Source organism: Aulonocara stuartgranti (genome assembly GCF_965226115.1).
Source record: "Aulonocara stuartgranti genome assembly, chromosome: 20".
In the NCBI taxonomy this organism is placed as follows: domain Eukaryota; kingdom Metazoa; phylum Chordata; class Actinopteri; order Cichliformes; family Cichlidae; genus Aulonocara; species Aulonocara stuartgranti.
Genome location: NC_138956.1, coordinates 7,978,869 through 7,996,900, shown reverse-complemented (window position 1 = coordinate 7,996,900; position 18,032 = coordinate 7,978,869). Strand labels below are relative to the sequence as shown.

At 39.6% G+C, this 18,032-nt stretch overlaps 2 protein-coding genes across 6 annotated transcripts; one reads left to right on the top strand and one right to left on the bottom strand.

Moving 5' to 3' along the window:
* Positions 1-3,946: 3,946 nt before the first annotated feature.
* Positions 3,947-9,216, bottom strand: il17rb (interleukin 17 receptor B). Of its 3 annotated transcripts, none has more exons than XM_082519641.1 (11): positions 9,139-9,216; positions 9,009-9,026; positions 8,878-8,902; positions 7,005-7,121; positions 6,574-6,680; positions 6,316-6,451; positions 6,141-6,176; positions 5,905-5,934; positions 5,734-5,817; positions 4,735-5,000; positions 3,947-4,534 (listed from the first exon to the last, which is right to left on the bottom strand). In XM_082519641.1, the coding sequence occupies exons 4-11, from the start codon at positions 7,060-7,062 to the stop codon at positions 4,085-4,087; spliced, it is 1,167 nt and encodes a 388-aa protein (XP_082375767.1). In that variant the 5' UTR covers positions 7,063-7,121; positions 8,878-8,902; positions 9,009-9,026; positions 9,139-9,216; the 3' UTR covers positions 3,947-4,084. The 3 variants fall into 3 exon arrangements, with proteins under 3 accessions (XP_082375767.1, XP_082375768.1, XP_082375766.1); XM_082519642.1 differs by having other exon boundaries at positions 9,135-9,213; XM_082519640.1 differs by lacking the exon at positions 9,139-9,216 and having other exon boundaries at positions 9,009-9,129.
* chdh (choline dehydrogenase) lies at positions 9,189-17,797 on the top strand. 3 transcript variants are annotated; one of them, XM_082519636.1, is made up of 10 exons: positions 9,189-9,233; positions 10,557-11,002; positions 11,356-11,586; positions 12,518-12,684; positions 13,180-13,331; positions 13,455-13,584; positions 13,738-13,872; positions 14,474-14,616; positions 16,355-16,457; positions 16,690-17,797. In XM_082519636.1, the coding sequence occupies exons 2-10, from the start codon at positions 10,566-10,568 to the stop codon at positions 17,106-17,108; spliced, it is 1,917 nt and encodes a 638-aa protein (XP_082375762.1). In that variant the 5' UTR covers positions 9,189-9,233; positions 10,557-10,565; the 3' UTR covers positions 17,109-17,797. The 3 variants fall into 3 exon arrangements, with proteins under 3 accessions (XP_082375762.1, XP_082375763.1, XP_082375761.1); XM_082519637.1 differs by lacking the exon at positions 9,189-9,233 and adding an exon at positions 9,263-9,450; XM_082519635.1 differs by lacking the exon at positions 9,189-9,233 and adding an exon at positions 9,545-9,565.
* The last annotated feature ends 235 nt before the right edge of the window (positions 17,798-18,032 follow it).

The following is an 18,032-nucleotide window of genomic DNA, read 5'->3' as shown; positions in this document are numbered from 1 at the left end:
GGGGTTCAGCTTCTTCTTTATTGTACCTTGGCACAAACTTTGGGGAATCAGTTTCTAGATCTGCTTTCTGATTGGCTGCTCCTCGAAAGATACCAATATCTGTAAAGATACCTTTACAGACACTGTGTGAGAGAGGTGTCTGTTCAGCTCTGAGCTTCTCTTACAGGCAGTGTACTCGGGTCTAGAGTCTGTCTGTCCTTTCCAGTAAGCTTTGATTTGTCATAAAATTATGACCATTTGTCTAAGTTGAGTCCCCCTTGTACTGCCAAAACACACCTCACCCATTGAGGCATGGACTCCACTAGACCCCCTGAAGGTGTGCTGTGTTATCTGGCACCAATGTGTTAGTAACCGATTCTTTAAGTCCTGTAAGTTGCAAGGTGAAGTCTCCATGGATTGGACTTGTTTGCAGTGCATGTCTCACAGAACCATTTTTGTGCTAGGGCATAGTATCCTGCTGAAGGAGGCCACAGCCATCACGGCATACTGGTTCCATGAAAAGGTCTAAATGGTCTGCAACAATGCTCAGGTAGGGGGTACGTGGCAAAGTAACACCAAATGGATGGCAGGACCCAAGGCTTCCCAGCAGAACATTGCTCAAAGCATCAGAGTCCCATACGCAACAAACTGCGATGCACTGTGTATTCTGACACCTTTCTATCAGAACCAGCATTACATTTTTCAGCAATCTGAACTACAGTAGCTCGTGTGTTGGATTGCACCACATGGGCCAGCCTTTGCTGCCCACATGCATCAATCAGCCTCAGTCGCCCCTGTCGATGGTTCACCACTGTTCCCTCCTTGGACCACTTTTGATAGATACTGATCACTGCAGACCGGGAACACCCCACAAGAGCTGCAGTTTTGGAGATGTTCTGACCCAGTCGTCTAGCCATCACAATTTGTCCCTTGTCAAAGTCACTCGCTTGCCCATGTTTACTGCTTCTAGGCCATAAATCAGCAGCTGACAAGACGTTAAATGTAGTGCCCTCGTTGGTCCTTAAAAGAATGGAGAAAGCCGTTAGAGAAAATGAAAGAAAAACACAGTTGTGTTTATTTACAATAAATGTATGGAGCCCACAGTACCTGAAGCATTAGTGAATAAGGAGCTGTGCAGAACGACGGACACAAAGGCATCATTCAAAATCTGTTAAATGAAGCTCATACGAGCGTACTCACAGCACTGTCTTCACTTTAATCCCCTGAAAAGTGAAAGACGTTTGCGTCCTTACTGACTATAATTACAACGGACATTGTACTTACTCTGTCACTGTAGGATGAGCTTATGTTTGTTTTACTTGCAAGCATGGAGCTAGTTCCACCCATAGATTTTCAGAATAAAGCATCACGACAATGGCTCAACAGCTGCTTAAAATAGGGGAAGGCTAAAGAATGTAAATTGGACATGACGTTATCACTGGTAAGATCAAATGTAATCAATAATTACAGGCAGCTATAAATAAATACAAAGGCATACACGAAGGAGAGAAATTAAATAGCAAACAAACTAAGAAGCTGAACATAATTAATGATAGACAGAACTCAGGAGTCCAGTAATAAATAAAAGCAAATACTGCATATATATCACACATGGGGCGATCATTTGAAAGAAGTGAACGTGATTTATTAGAGTACAGAGATTGAGAAAGAAACTATTAGGAGATTAGACTGCAATTAAGATACCAGCAGAGCAGAGTCAGGGGAATGAAGCAGGACAAGAGTCCAGTTATTTGTACCTCACTGCTCCCTCCTGTCCTCAGTCCCCACAACACGGTTTTGATATTTCCTTGCAAAGAGTATGCATCTTTGAGATTACAAAAAACATTTGTAGATACACTTCATGATTGTGTAACACCAAGATGGAATATGTCCACCATGACAAAACAATATTTATGGTCACAACACTGGAATTTCATCATTTGTTGTCAAGAATGTAAACAAAGGTTTCAAAATTGACAAGATCAAGTTCATAGAGAGTGCCATGGATATAGGTGTGATGTTTCTGCTATAGCAGTAACTCTACAAGTATTTTATTCTAAATACAGTAATTAAAAATAAAAATTTAAAAAATCTAAATATTTTTAAAATGCAATTTAAAAAATATGTGTTAAAAGCTAATATTAGAACACAGATTTTTTTTCCTACTCCTTTACAATTCTATTTCCTCACTGCATTTCCTTTCCCTTTTAGTTATTGGATTAGTTTCTCTATTAGTCTTTCCTCAGCCTGAGTCTTTTGGTCGTTTTTCTGTTGGGAAAACAGCAAAGCAAATTAACCATGTGATGCAATGTAAGGAGTCCTCTGGTCTGTTAGCGAGAGACAGGTTGGCCACCTGAATTTTTCAATCTTGCTGTTTGCACAGAATTTTGTGAAACATTTTTCAGAAGTAAATGGTAAATGGCCTGTATTTGTATAGCGCTTTTCTAGTCCCTAAGGACCCCAAAGCGCTTTACACAACCTGTCATCCACCCATTCACACACACATTCACACACTGTGTTTGTGTTTGTGCTTGCACAATTACATTCACTCTTAAATGTTCAGCACTGATGTATGATAAAATATGAAGGTATACTGCAGTGAAATGGGCCTGATCAGATGACATGTTGAAGGTAACGTGCTAGCAGCTAGAACCAGCACCCAGCCCCGTTACATTTATAAACAGTGTTAGAGTCAGGCAGGGCTCCATTAGGGATGTGAAGTCTCCTACTGTCTCTGTCAGCAGCAATACCTTGGTACTCTGTGCTTTATAAACTGTGTTCATTTGCTACTAAGGGGCACTTGGGCTAGTAGTAACAGTTAATTAATTTATTTCCAGAAAATGAAAAATGTGTCTATCATAACCCATATGGAAAAGAAATAGTAAAAACATATATGATTTACTCGTGAAAGTGGCCACTTTCATGAGTAAATCATATATAAATCATATAAGGCTTACATGATTTACTCATGAAAGTGGCCACTTTCTCATTACTTTCATATATTTTTTTAGTATCCAAAACATACAAGTTTCATTATATAATTTTTCAAGGGATCTTATATGTGTTTTCACTCTTGTATGCTTTTCATACAAGTTTCATACAAGACAGATACAAACTTTATAAGATTTATATTTATCTTTTCCATATGGGAAATGGCTATTTTAACCACCAAATGACTTGGCCTGTGCACTTATGGATGCACTTTATCTGCATAATGTTGTATATTCTGCTGTTGCTTATGTTTTTGGATGGAGGGCCAGTAGATAGACCACTGCCTAGTAAAGTACATATCTCCCACTAATGTACATATGGAGAACTGCATATCACATGGCTAGAATTTGTAGAGAGACAAAAACACACATCTGCAAACAATTTTCAGGATACCATCTATGCAATGTGCTCATAACAAAAAAAAAACCTTGTTTGACAGGGTTGAGTTTGAGCCCAGAATCCTTTTAACCGGAAGACAACAGTCCACAGCCACTCATCTGCTTTCAATTTTTATTTGAATAAAACACACTAGATTAAGGAAACATACAGCTTATCTAGCGAGCTCCAGCCTCCATGCGACCATGGATGAATGGGCAGCTTATCCAGGAGCATGCATAATGGTCCATACTAGTGCTTCTCTTTAATTGAGATACATATAAATATATACATTCCTGGACATCCAGGTTAGGATATTCTTAGGAGCTTGAAAAAAGAAGGCAAGTTGACTTCTTTGAGTTTGTGAAGATGTTTAACTTCTCATCCAAGAGGCTTAGTTAGTTCTAAAAACAAAACGTGGAGAGTCCCAGGTTTGGGTCGCCATCACTGGGGATTTAAAGGTGAAACCACTATGAGACCTTGGCCCACCCTATCATGTGACCTACTGAGGTCACCTGAGGCGAGACCAGAGTGGGGACTAAATGTGCCTGGATCTCAGGACTGCACTGTAGAAAGCCAGTGGTGCAGTGGACACAGATGGCTTTCTTTGTGCGTATTAAACATTTAGGTGCAGTTCCAAATATATGCTTTCATCATATTTACACAAACAAACACATGAAGACATTCTGCAAACAGTATCATTAGTAAAATCATCAGCACCTGTTCAGACCCATCTTGATCAAGCAGTCAAAACATTATCATGACTAATATTCAAATTGTGGTGATCACAGAATTTAATGGTGACTTCTTTGGAAATGTTAACCTGATGCCCCCTTAGTGTTTCTACACTTTCCCTCAATGTCAATGTGCTGTTCTCACTGTAGGAAACACCCCGTTTACAAATCAGACTTATTATCTTCTTGTCAATCTGCTCGCAAGTGTGAAGACCCTTGTAAAGTTTTTTCAAATCCTTCATCAGACAAAAAGTTTTGCAGACCCTCAGTTCCAGGGGCAACATACAAGAACTCTTGTCCTTCTGCTCACCCAGCTGCACCACCCAGAACTTGGACAGCTCACTGGGGTTCTTTGCGTTGCTTGCCACCATGTTAAGAATCAGAGGGTAAAGGTCATGAGCTGCAGCTGGGATGGAGGATTCTGACATGCTGGGGTCAGGAGGACAGTGGCTGGGCTTTGAAGAGAGCGAGAAATGATTTTAATACAACACAGTAGTATATTTAGACATTTAGACATACTGCACCTATAAGTTCTATCACATCCTTATTTTGTTTCTTGACTTAAAGATGCAAGAGTCCAGGTAATCGTGTGATATTGAACACATATCAATAAATATGACAATGACTAAGAATGATGATTTCATATAGACTGTACCTGTGGACTGACAATAAGGACTTGGTTTGCAGACTTAGCTTCCTCAGCCAGCCAGCGCATCGGCCCCTTCTGTGCAATCTTTTCTTGCTGCCAAATGTCAATTGCAACCTTGCAGCCGCCATGCAACTGCAGGAACTCTGCAAGTGCCACAACAGCACGCTGGAATGCTGAATTTACAGCAGGGTACACCAAAAGCACATGAGGAGGCACCACAGGAATGTTCTGGTAGTCCAGTAATTTGCCAGCTTTAACAGTCCTATTTTTATCTGGGTAATAAGAAAACAATGGAAAGGAGAGTTAGTCAGCTTCAGCACCAGCCAGCAGTGTTAAACGTTACGTTCAGTGAGAGACTGAGATTACCGAAAAGCACCACTGAACGACACAGGAAATCATTCCTGCCTGTGGCCATCTCCCTGTACAACGCATCCACTTAACACACTGTTTGCTGCTACAACTACACATGTTTCTTTTCCAACTATTTATTTATGAGTGACTTATGTATGTATGTATGTATGTATATATATGTATATATTGTACTATTCTTAGTTAGTGTATTGTCTGTCTTGTCTTAATGTTGGTTTAAAATGGAGCACTGTAACAAAAAATAATTTCCCCCAGGGATCAATAAAGTATTCTGATTCTGATTCTGATTCTGATTATACTGTGTCTAGAAGGGGAATCCCCAGCTTTGACTACTTCTTGAACACAACTTTTAAATCTAGGATGGTGAAGCAGAGTTTCTGTGCTTTGGAAAGCATTTTAAGGTAAGATGTTTAAAGCATTTATTTCCAAGTGACTCCAAACATAGCTCAAAAGGCTTGCAGGTAAGGTCATCCTGTAGCAGGGAGCCTTTTTGCTAAATACAATTCAGCATTCAAGTAAATCACGTTGTGCACACACAAAGTAAACGTGCGTTTTGTTGAGCATATATTTTTCCTATTCATCATTAATAATTCAGGTGCATATTCCAAAAAAAAACCCCAAAATGTTTATATTTACACATTATGCAGAATGAACTCAGGATAATGAGGATGACCACTCCTCCGGTAAAGATGATGGCAAATCTGACGATTACTCTCGGAGCTGCAAAAGCGGGCATATACAGAGGAAACACATTTATTCAGATTTTATTGATTCAGTACAGGTGCTTTAAGAAATTGTGACTCGTACCTGGAGTAGTTAGCCCAGTAGTGACCTTAACTGGAGTAAATAATTAGAAAAGATAGATTAGTCATCACATGCATTGTAAATTGGTGTAGTAAGTATTTAAAATCATACAGTGCACTTCATGCATGTGGTTTGATATATTCCCTTGCAGTACTGGGAGACTGGGATTTTCTATATGTACTTATCTTTGCAGACTCACTGAAATTATTAGCTGAACTATACTGAACAGTATTGCTCACCTGTAGTTACATAAGGAGAAGTTGGTGTAACCGTTGCTATAAAACAGAGAAAATGTTAATAGTTTTACCATTTATATCTCCTAAGTATATTGCGCCCGTCAAAAGTTTTGGCTGTAATAGGTTTTACAAAAATTTATTTTGAAAAAAAGAAAAAAGAAAAAAAAAAAACACTTACTTTTTGGTGTTTTAGGAATATAAATACATTTCGTCAGATAAACTAAATTGCCATCCACCGGTGGAGGGAAAGGGAGATTTGCAACTTGTATTTCATTGTAGCCATAGGTGGGATTTACAGCATAATGAAACCATATCTAGGTTTCAGAACAAAAAGAAAAAAGGGGAAAAAACAATTAACAGCATCACAGACCTTTTTCCCTATGTAGGAAATAGGACCAAAAGATATGATCAGTACTACTAAGGTTAAGACTGATACCTTTTCTAATTGATCCAAGCTTGCACTGGCCAAAGATGGGTTGTAATTACAATGGTAGTCTTGTCTTTCAGTTCTGATGCGAGTGGCTGTCAAATATTTAGTACTAGCTGCAGAGAGAAAATAACAGACTGAAATAAATTAGTCTGCCTTTAGATATTAACCAGTGAGTGTCCATGCCAAGGATCCTGACACACTAAATACACACTGTATAAAATGCATGAAAGAAAAGGAAAAATCTTCAACATCTTTTGCTGGATATCATCTCAATGTCCTTAATGTTTCACCACCATCAGCAAATAAAACATGTGCAACAAAGACCTACTGTCTACTCTGCAGATGTATGATTGTTTAGTAAATGGCAACATTAAATCTGTCATAACATCAGCAGTCCCAAGTGCTATATAAAAAACACACAAAATGTGGTCTCCAACCATCAATGCTGATCGCCCAGCTTATGTTGAGCATGACTCTTTCGCCTACTGGCACCATCTTCAATTTCAAGCCTGCCACTAGAGATGGAACCAAGGTCTCGTGTCCTGGGGGAAAACCTGAAATGAGAAACAACAGCGGTGCTCACTGTCCCCGCAGACGGATTGTGTTTTCGGATATTTAAAGAGATGGTCAGTGTTGATTTGGCAGCTGAAATATATTTTGCAGCTTCTGTAACAGTTTTTGTTGCAAAAAAGATAAAAACAAACAGAGTATAATGAAATCTGAAGATCTCAAATAAGCATGGCTATTCCCATATTTGATAACTCACAAAATATGTAATGCATTTTTTTTATCTTAAATTCTTACTTCATATGCATTTGTTATTGTGATTTTCCTTTCATGTGTCTGTCAGTGATGAATTTTTTTTTTTTTTAAAGTGTAGAAAAGTAGTAAAAATATGACCACTAGTAGCTTTAGAGTCAATTGGAAAAAAGAAAGTTCACCCTCTTTAAATTATAACGTATTAACATATCAGCAAATATTAAAAATAATCTGCTGGCTGTTAATAGATCTTAAAATAATACAACCTCACATGAACAACACATGACATACTTATTTAACAAAAACATATCAAAAAGCAAAAGCAGTGTGTGAAAAACACCCTTACTGCTTCCAAAGGGATTAAAAGTGAAAAGCAGCAGCCAGTTTCTGCTAATCAAATCCACCCGATTTGCTAATGATCACAAAGTTTTGTGAGTTTGCTGGTCTGGGAAGTTCAGATGTGTGTTAATACAAAAGTTGTAATCTGCAATGTTCACAGAAACCGCAAACAGCCCTGGAGCTACATTTCAGATTCTACATGCCCCAACTTGCAGTTAATAAATACCCCAGCAGATTCATCAAACAAACCATGCAATACTCAGAGAAATTTGTTACAAATCTGAAGGCTAATACACCTCCAAGGAGACAAAGGACATTCTGATGACCATCAGTCTGGGATGAGATATAAGGCTGTTAACATATAATCAATCTAGAGTGAGGAATATTATTCACACGTGGAAAGACAGTTAACATCTTTTAGGAGTGGAAGTTTCATCAAGCCCCACAAACCTCAATGAAATGAAGCAATGCCTTCACAAAGAGCATAACAAAATTTCTCAACAATGATCCTCCACAGCGTGAGAGATTGATGAAGTCATAGTCTGCAGTCTACGAGTGCCAAAGTAATTAAGTCTTGAGGTGTGCTTTCACACACTCCATCTGCATCTTACCGTAGTTTTTGTTAACTAAATAATGACACTGTGTAATATCTCAAGCTACTGAACTTCTACAAGAGTACACATCCAGAATATTCTGGGTTTGCACAGCTGCCATCTGTCAAACGGTTCAGAAGAATAAAAACAAGAAGTAACAGACTCGGGAAGAGTTTATGTCCTGGAGCAGTGGCTTCCACCTCTCTACACACTTGACTGTAAACATGGCACAGAAATACTCAGATACAAACACAGTCTGGGCTGAGGGCATTTTAATTGTAAAATGATGTACAGTGCTGTTGTTTTTCGCCTCTGCTGGTGCAGCCAGGCTATTTTGTATCTTTACTTACTTATTTTTTATTAATTCTATTTATATATTGTTTTTAATCTTAAGAGACAGCCAAACCGAATTTCACTGTACTCTATATCTTGACAAAGATCTTTATATTCTACGCGTTGCTGTTCATCTGAGGGAGTATTTAACACATTTTAGAACCTGGCAAGAACCAGATTACTTTGGAACACAAAGGTGCTCATAGTCGACCTGAAATAGTTTAAACATAACATATTGGCAGATTATAGTTTCCATCTAGCGCTAATAAACATGAAATAGGCTTACCATGATATTCTTCACATTTCACCTCCTGAAAAGCAACAGCACAAATAAATGTAAGATCCCTTTGAAGTTTGAATTAAAATAAATAAATACTAAATAATAAAGGATTACTTAAAAAAATGTAGGTCACTTACAATGTTATGTGATGTCACCTGGGCGGCGACACAAAACAGAAAAAACAGCGTGACTCCCCACATAATAAAACACCAGTAAAAGTTACAGAAATAAACGATCATAAAGCCGAGTAACTGTTTAACTACCTACAGGAGCACTGTAGTGCTGACGCTCTGAATTCCGTTATTTCAATACGATAAGCCCCGCCCACCGCGCTGACCGTTTTACTTGTTGCCTGTTGAGAGGTAGGTCTGCTGCTTCACGTCCTCTTTTCTCATTAAACTATTCCAGCACCGGATCAGGTCCAATTAAGTGTCGCATGTGTGAAGTTATACTGAGTATTTTCCGTGTCCTTGTGTGCTGTTTAAGGTCCAGACGACGACTGTGAGCTCTGACCACTCGTTAGCGGTAGACCTAAACAACCATAGAGATTATAAGCAGCCCCGCTACGACCATCGCCAGGTCTCTAAATCATTTAAATGTAACATTTCGACGCTATTTTTTTTTTTAAAAAATGAATTATATTAAAGCAGAAATGTATCAACTAATGTAACTAGATGTATGGACTTAGATGCTGGTAAGTTAGCGGTTGCGAAACTGAGTTTTCATCTCAAAGTTTCAATCAGAATGACTTAAAAGTAGAGTTTGGACATTAGCAAAGGCGTAGAGACTGCTAGACAGCGGTTACTTTGTTAGTCAATACTTGCTGACATTTGTGACTCTTGGTTTACTGATATGACTGCCGTGACCTAGATATCACTCTCTGCCTCGGTCCGATTGGGAAAACTGCACATTGTTTTCTCGAGAAACAACACGAAACAGTCCTCAGACCACACATTCACCAGAAACACACGGTGCAATTCCAGGTCTGTTGAACTAAATTCATGTGCGCTCAGCCACAAACAACAGTTGTGCTTTTCCTGTGAACAAAATTCGTTTTTTTATGACTTTTATCAGACTGAATAACAAAGTCAGGCAGCAGAAGGCCTTACTGCTGTAGAAACACAGGACTTCTGATGTGACAGAGAATTAGAGTTTAACTTTTAACATGCTGCACTTGATGCAAGTCAAGTTAACCTATGTACTGAGTGTCTAGTTGTCCCTAGTTATTAATTTAACTGCTGTCAGTTTCACAACTATCAGTTGGGCATTTCAAAGAAAAGGAGTGGCATAAGTCATATTAGATGAATAAGTATTTAGTCTTTTCAAGGCCAATAGAGAGAGACAGATATTTTATCCTTCGGCCTTTAGTTAACTTGTGCTGTGGATGAAAGAAACATGTTACCTGCTGAATAACAGAATAGTTATTTATTTATTTTTATCTTCAGTCCCTTGTAGTGGACATCGAGTCTTCCTTGCTGACAGAATGAAGTGATGTGATGTGGACATCATGCTCATTGCTATATCACCTTACAGCCTCTCTCTTATATAGAATCACAATATTTAAGAGAGTTGTGCAGAAATGCAGACACATACTACAAATTTCATTCTTTTCATCAGAGTTTCAGTTTTAGACATTTCCAAGCTCACCCCCTTCTGATTTGTTTTCAAATATGTGTTTGAATAAGGAAAACAGGATGTTGTGTTTGACCACACGGAGCCTAACTGGAGCCCAAAGGGCTGTGACTTGGAGACAGGGAAGATTTATAAGGGACTGCAGGTGCTTCTTTACCAGTGTGCCCGAATGCCGCTTTGTCCCCAAGACCAGAAAGATGGGTCCCCCCTCTTCCCCCAGCTCATCCTTCTCCAGCCATTACAGATGCTTCACTGTCTCATCTTCTCAGTGGAACTCTGCATCGTCACCTACAGCCGATCAGAAAACACCATCTTACAGTTATGTCATTATTGGAGCGGGGTCCGCTGGTTGCGTCCTCGCTAACCGCCTCACAGAAGACGCCCAGGAGTCTGCGCTGCTGCTCGAGGCTGGCCCTAAGGACAGGTGGTTAGGCAGCTTGCGACTCTCATGGAAAATCCACATGCCAGCTGCCCTGATCTACAACCTCTGCGATGACAAGTACTTTGATTGATCTGTTTTGTTATTCGAGTCATTAAATGTTTTTGTTCAGATTTATAAAAACAGACATTTGCCTTACTGTATGACATTTAATATTACACGCTAAAGGGTTTCTAAATTAGCTCAGTGTGTAGCAAGCAGACCTTTGACCTTTAACCTACATCTCAGTTGTTTAAATGTGAACAATGAAATGGCATTACAATATTACATCGCTTTTACACGTGCAAAAACAGTACAGTATTGGCCTAACATTAATAGCCCAGCATTCTGATACCAGTAATAATAACATTGTATAAACTGTTATTAACTTATAATAGTCTGACTTGTTGCTATCTCATTTCATTTTTGCTCAGGTATAACTGGTTCTACCACACTTTACCTCAAGCCAACATGGACAATCGGGTAATGTACTGGCCGAGGGGCCGCGTCTGGGGAGGGTCCTCTTCACTCAATGCAATGGTGTACATCCGCGGGCACGCTGAAGATTATAACCGCTGGCAAAGAGAGGGCGCAGATGGCTGGGATTATGAGCATTGTCTGCCTTATTTTAGGAAAGCTCAGTGTCATGAGCTGGGAGAAAACAGGTAACTAATACAAATATATACTGGGCATTTTTACCACTGCTTTTCCAGTATCTTTTTATGTATGATCACAGCATTTTTCACTTGCGTGGCAGTGCTGTTTTCTCTGTCCCGCTCACCTAGGCTTTAAAATCTCAAATATGTAACAAGACAGTTTTTTCCTTGTGCATAAATGCACAGCACTGCATTGAATTCTTTTGCAGAACGCACCTACACCGAGCATCACGCATATCTAGACTGGCTGTCTCTAATTTCTAAGAATGTGAGAAACCAGGAAATACATCAGTCAAAAAAGGTCACAGCTCAAAAGCACTTTACAGTTTAAAACTATTATGTGCAAACAGAAATTTGAGGCACTGTGGGATATATTTGATACAATATAACGTGTCATTTCATAAATAGCAAACAATGAAATAAATGTCAGCGAACTCTGAATGAGATTGATGAGACTGCTTATGAGAAGAAATTCGTTGGAAACTGTTCAGTACAACCACAGTGACAAGGTGAAAACCACAGGAAATGTACCAAAAACAAACACCGGGAGACTACAAAGACTTTACCCAAGTATTTACAGGATGACTTTGTGGAGGAAGGACTTTGGCATGCTTAACTGAGAACCTTTGTTGTCTAGATCTGAATGATGACGATGGCTGTTAGAGTAAAACTGAAATGTTGAAATGACCTGTAAAGGAAGTAGTATAATCACTGTGTTTGATAATATGGTACAGAAACATAGAAGAACACTTAAATTTAAGTGTAGCAATTATGGAAAACCTTCTCAGTTATTGGATTGCATATCCAACAGTAAAGAAAAGAGAATTATTAATATTGTTTGCATGCCTACACTACATTACTTCCTATGAAAACAATTGAAACAGCTCTCTCTGTCTCTCTTTTTTTAATGTTATCTTTATGTTTTTGCTCTATATTGTAGATACCGAGGCGGCAGCGGACCTCTTCAGGTGTCCAGAGGGAAAACCAACCATCCCCTTCATAAGGCTTTTATTGAGGCGGGGCGACAGGCAGGATATCCATTCACTGATGACATGAATGGATACCAACAGGAAGGCGTGGGCTGGATGGACATGACCATTTATAAAGGTTCTAAATGCTAAATGCTACAGAATTGATAGATAATTAATAGGGTTAGTTACAGGTAAAGTGCCACAAACCTTTTCTGGTGAAATGTTTTCAAGTGGCAGAATTAGACGTCTGATCACAGTCTGATTTAGCTCCAAAGGTTAAAATATCAATACTACAGTCTAAATGTCAGGAGAGCAAATCAATATGCTTTCAGATGTGTGGCCTTTAAAAAAGGAAGGGCTTAATTTCTTGGATGAAAAATGTGTGTTTGTCGTTGACCACAATGTGTTTTTCAACCTCTGAGCACATGTCACTGTGTGTTCATAGAACTACTTAACCAACTCTAAAAAAATCTGAAACTTAGGCCCATTAAGAAAGTATTTACTGTCGTACGTCATATGGAATAATTCCTGAGGCCGCAGAAGAGAAACCATGTTACTGGTCAAATACGTTTCAGTACTGTTTAATTCTTGATCTAATCTTTACATACTTTCACTGTCTAAATCTATCAAGGGAAGAGGTGGAGCACTGCCAGTGCTTACCTGAGACCAGCCCTGGGTCGACCCAATCTGAAGGCGGAGGTGCGATGTCTGACCACTAAAATCCTGTTTGATGGCAACCGTGCTGTGGGGGTGGAATACATTCAAAATGGACAAAAGAAAAAGGCAAGGAGGATAGATGTTAGAAGATTAACTAATGGATCATAAAATGAAATTAATTGAAACACTGAATTATGTTTTATATCCTGAATTTGGCCCTTTACAGCGATTTTTCTATTGTCTGTTCAGGTGTTTGCAGAAAAAGAAGTGATAGTCAGCGGAGGAGCCATCAATTCCCCTCAGCTTCTCATGCTATCTGGGATTGGAAATGCAGATGACTTGAAACAGCTCGGCATCCCTGTGATTCAACACTTACCAGGTGTGTTGCGTATGTGAAGAACGTCCTTGTAGCCTACTTCTAACTTAAAGAACTACAAAAATTAGAAAGTTTTCCAACTGATGCTTGTGTGACTTCAGACGATCATCTCTTCGGTGCTTACTGTCAGACCACTTTGCCTTCCTCCTCTCTCAGGTGTCGGTAATAACCTGCAGGATCACTTGGAGCTGTATGTCCAGCAGCAGTGTACTCAGCCCATCACCCTGTACAAAGCCCAGAAACCTTTCCACATGGTCAAGATAGGCCTCGAGTGGCTCACCATGTTTACTGGTAACCGAGTCACCTGCACATTTATAACGGGACAATCTCCCAAATGTTTTATAGAATTAGCGAGAGTTTCTGTCCTTGCATCACTTTTAGATGAAGATGTCTCCAAACTGCCATTTCACTCATCTAAAATGCTTGTTCATCAGAAAATATAATTGAAAAGAAACCAGAGTTAATATAAACCCTTTAACTTTCATTCAGGTTTCAGCTATATTAATGATTATACACAATTATTGTGCAGATGTTAAATATTAAACTATTTTCACTGGGTACACAGCGTGTAAGGAATGTATCAGCCTGCAGCACTGCCTCTTTCTAAACTACAGCTGGCATTGACACAGTATATAGAAGAATCTCTCACAGTTTTAACAATGGTGACTCATAGGAAATGTGACATGAGGTGTTTTATTGGTGATCCTGGTAAATTACATTTACAGTCTGGTTCCTGGTTGTTGGAGAAAGTCAGCTAAGATAGTCGAAAGAACTTTCACTACCAGAAAAAAAGCTCATCAATCACATCACCCCAGTGGCATTTCTTGTAAATAGACATGCCTGTCTAATAAAGAGTACAATCATTTCACTAACCACATCAATCTCCCACAAGGTTATGGAGCAACAGCCCACATGGAAAGCGGGGGATTTATTCGTAGTCGTCCCAAAGTAGCACACCCCGACATCCAATTTCACTTTCTGCCCTCACAAGTCATTGACCACGGACGAGTCACCCCCAAAATAGAGGCTTACCAGGTGAGTAAAGCTTGTTTTTGCAAAACCGTGACTTCTTAATGCTGGTGCAGTGGGCATGCTTATGTTTTTTGAAGCCTTCTATAAACATGTGTAGAAACAAGAAGTCAAGTAAACAGCCCAAATCATGAATTGCAGCACATAGAATATGCCCAGTCTTGCAGAGGAGTATTTACAGGCGTGCATATGTTCCATGGAAAAAAAAAAAACAGCCCCATGAGTTTTCCAGGAAATTCTATGCGGGGAACCTTTCACCCTTATTTATAGCCTCTTTTCCAGAGAAGTGCACCTGAAACGAAATCACTCGCTCTTTCTTTTTCTTTGTCTTCTACTTAAACGGTGCAAAAGGCGCAGCCGTTTATTTCTTTTTACTTTAATTAATAGTGTCATACATCTGTAAATTAGAATTGGAATTTCAGCTCATCTCAGGGTTTATGAACTCAGATGTGTTAGCTAAACCTGCTCCCTAGAAAAGGCCCACATCTCAAGTTGCATCAGTTTTTTTCCTCATTTGAAAGATGACAGTGGCCTCAGTTTTTCCACATCAAAAATGAGCACTTATGATGGTGTTTTTACTAGGGATGTGCACAGCTACAAGTCTACTACTACTAGTACTAGTTACTAGTCGGTACCAGACTTAAGTTGTTCACTCTGTTCAAATTTTAATTCATGCCCAATGCCGGTAAATTATTGTGTACTAAATGTTATGTAGCCATCTGGCACGAGATGGCGCTTCGTCATTGAGAAATGCCATAAATCTGTTAATCTACGCTTCATATTTTTGTTAACACTGATGAGCTTTCTCTGAAAGATGAGTTCTGCCTTAGTGACAGGGTGAGCAGTTCAGTCAATTGAGAGTGGTTCAGAGTAGAGCCACGACTCCTCCATATCGAAAATAGATGGCCAAGGCCGTCACCTCCTGGGTAAGGTGTTCCAACCATGCATGTCCTTCCGGGAGAAGGCTCTGGTGCACTCCAGGGCATCCTGGAGATATTACGTTTATAGGCTGGCCTGGGAAAGACTTGATGTTTCCCCCGGAGGAGGAGGTGGCGAGAGGGAGGTTTGGGCTTCCCTGCTGCTGTCCCGCTCACCCGACTTCAGATAAGCAGAAGAAAATGGGCGGATGATTTATTGTTTTTATTATTTTAAATTTTTAGAACTTTTACTTTAGTAGGTGTCATGAATTTTCAAAGAGCAACGTGCCAAACTTTACAGTCACAATTTATTCATTTTCCAGATGTTAACTTGTCGTATTTTAGTTATACATAAACATCTGTTATAGTTACATGTTTTCATATCATATATAACATCGGTTTAGTTTAGGTGTTTTTCTCCTTCACTGTCTGGAGTGTAACGTGTAGTGTTGATAATGCACAATGCGAGGTGCCACACAGCTTGATTCGCTATTTAAGAATGTCATAAATGATTTAGACGCCTCTCTTATTTGTTTTTGACATTTTCCACCAAACGTTTGTCAATTTAAACTTAATATTTGAGTGTTCCATAGTTTTAGACTAGTTGGTTAGTCTACGTTTTTTCCACAGTTATTCGAGTAAGAAATAAGGAACATCCCTAGAATTTAGTGTTTTGAGGTTTTCTCTTGGACAAAATAACTTAAAAAGCTAAAAAGCCTTTATCATGTAAAAAGCTTGGGTTTACAAACTAGGATTAATGAAATTCAGCTGTGCTGTTTTAGTTAGCTCGGTTAGCAGTGACAGTTTTACTCATGCTGTTGTTGTAGGTTCATGTTGGACCAATGAGGAGCACCAGTACAGGCTGGCTGAAGCTGAAGAGCACCAACCCCCTGGACCACCCAATCATTCAGCCAAACTATCTCACCACAGGTCTGGATGTATTTGATATTTCCTTTAAATTTCCCCCTTAAAAAAAATCTATAAAATCTATTTTTGAACAATGACAGTATTTTGACATGTTTGTAGTTATTGTTGCAGTATTGAAGTCCCTCTGCATCAACTTTTACCTCAGCAGCTTGCAGACTTTTGAGTTACAACAAAGTTGCTCTGGCACGTTCTTATATAAGCTTTTCCTGGTTTTGATTCCCTCTCCTCCTCTCAGATATTGACGTGTGGGAGTTCAGGCAGTGTGTCAAACTCTCCAGAGAGATTTTCGCCCAGAAGGCCTTTGACCCCTTTCGTGGTCCTGAAGCCCTGCCTGGTCCTCAGGTCCAATCCGACGCAGACATTGATGCTTTTGTCCGCCAAAAGGCAGACACTGCCTACCATCCATCCTGCACATGCAAGATGGGCTCGCCCTCTGACCCGATGGCGGTGGTTGACTCAAACGCACGCGTTCTGGGCCTGGAGAAGCTTCGTGTGATCGACGCCTCGATCATGCCCAGCATTGTCAGTGGAAACCTGAATGCTCCAACCATCATGATGGCAGAGAAGACTGCTGATATTATCAGAGGTCGCCCTGCACTCGTTGAATCGGGGGTTCCTGTGTACCAGCCTCCAACACTTGACACACAGAGATAAAGAGAGAGGTGTACAGCTTATCTGTGAGTTAGAAAAATCCCTCAATAGAGTCAGTTATTAGGCAAAAATAGCAGTAAATCACAAGCTGTATGTTCGATTAGGAGCTTATCAATTTAACTCTGAGCTGATATTGTGAATTATTACCATGGGAACATTCCTGGCCTAACACACATATTTAGGACCATAAACACTTCACATCTGTCTCACGCTGCCATTGGGGTGGAACAGTACAGCAAAATCACTGTGGTTATGACAGGAAATGTGTCTAATATGTGGCTTCTCGCTTAGCAAACAATTTACCAGCCTGCCTCATCATGAATTTCAGTAAAAATGCTGTGAAATGTATGTCTTAAACATGAAGTAATTACCCAAGATTACAAACTAGTGTCCAGCATCACATTAAAAAATTGCAAAACAGCTTTAAAAAACTAAAGAAACTTGAATATTTCAAGGATATGAGCTTCTGATGAAAATCTGTTTCCACGGCACTGCTTTTCAGAAAACAATTGTCTTATCAGCCGTCATCTAATGTGGTTGAGAGCTGCAGTCAGCAGCTGGAGCAAACTGTAGACTGTAGAATAACTGGCCTCAGCAGCTCGCTCCTGTCTGCTCAGACCAGATCAGAGGTTGGCAGCCTTTCGCTGTGACAATCCTCTTCCTTCCTGAAAACTTGCAGGTTCAACAGATAAAATCTTGTCACTAAACAGACTTGTTTAGTGACAACTGTGGGGAAGGATCATACATTATTTACCAAAAAGACTTAAGTGAAGTGGTAATATAAACTGGACCAAACCCTGATTCAAGCTTGGAAAAGAAATTATTATAATCAGACTTGTAGCGATTACACTACCAATGCACGCGTCTCTAGATTTAACAGACAGTTAAAGGAACAGACCTCCTAAATGCTGTCAATGCATCTGTAAA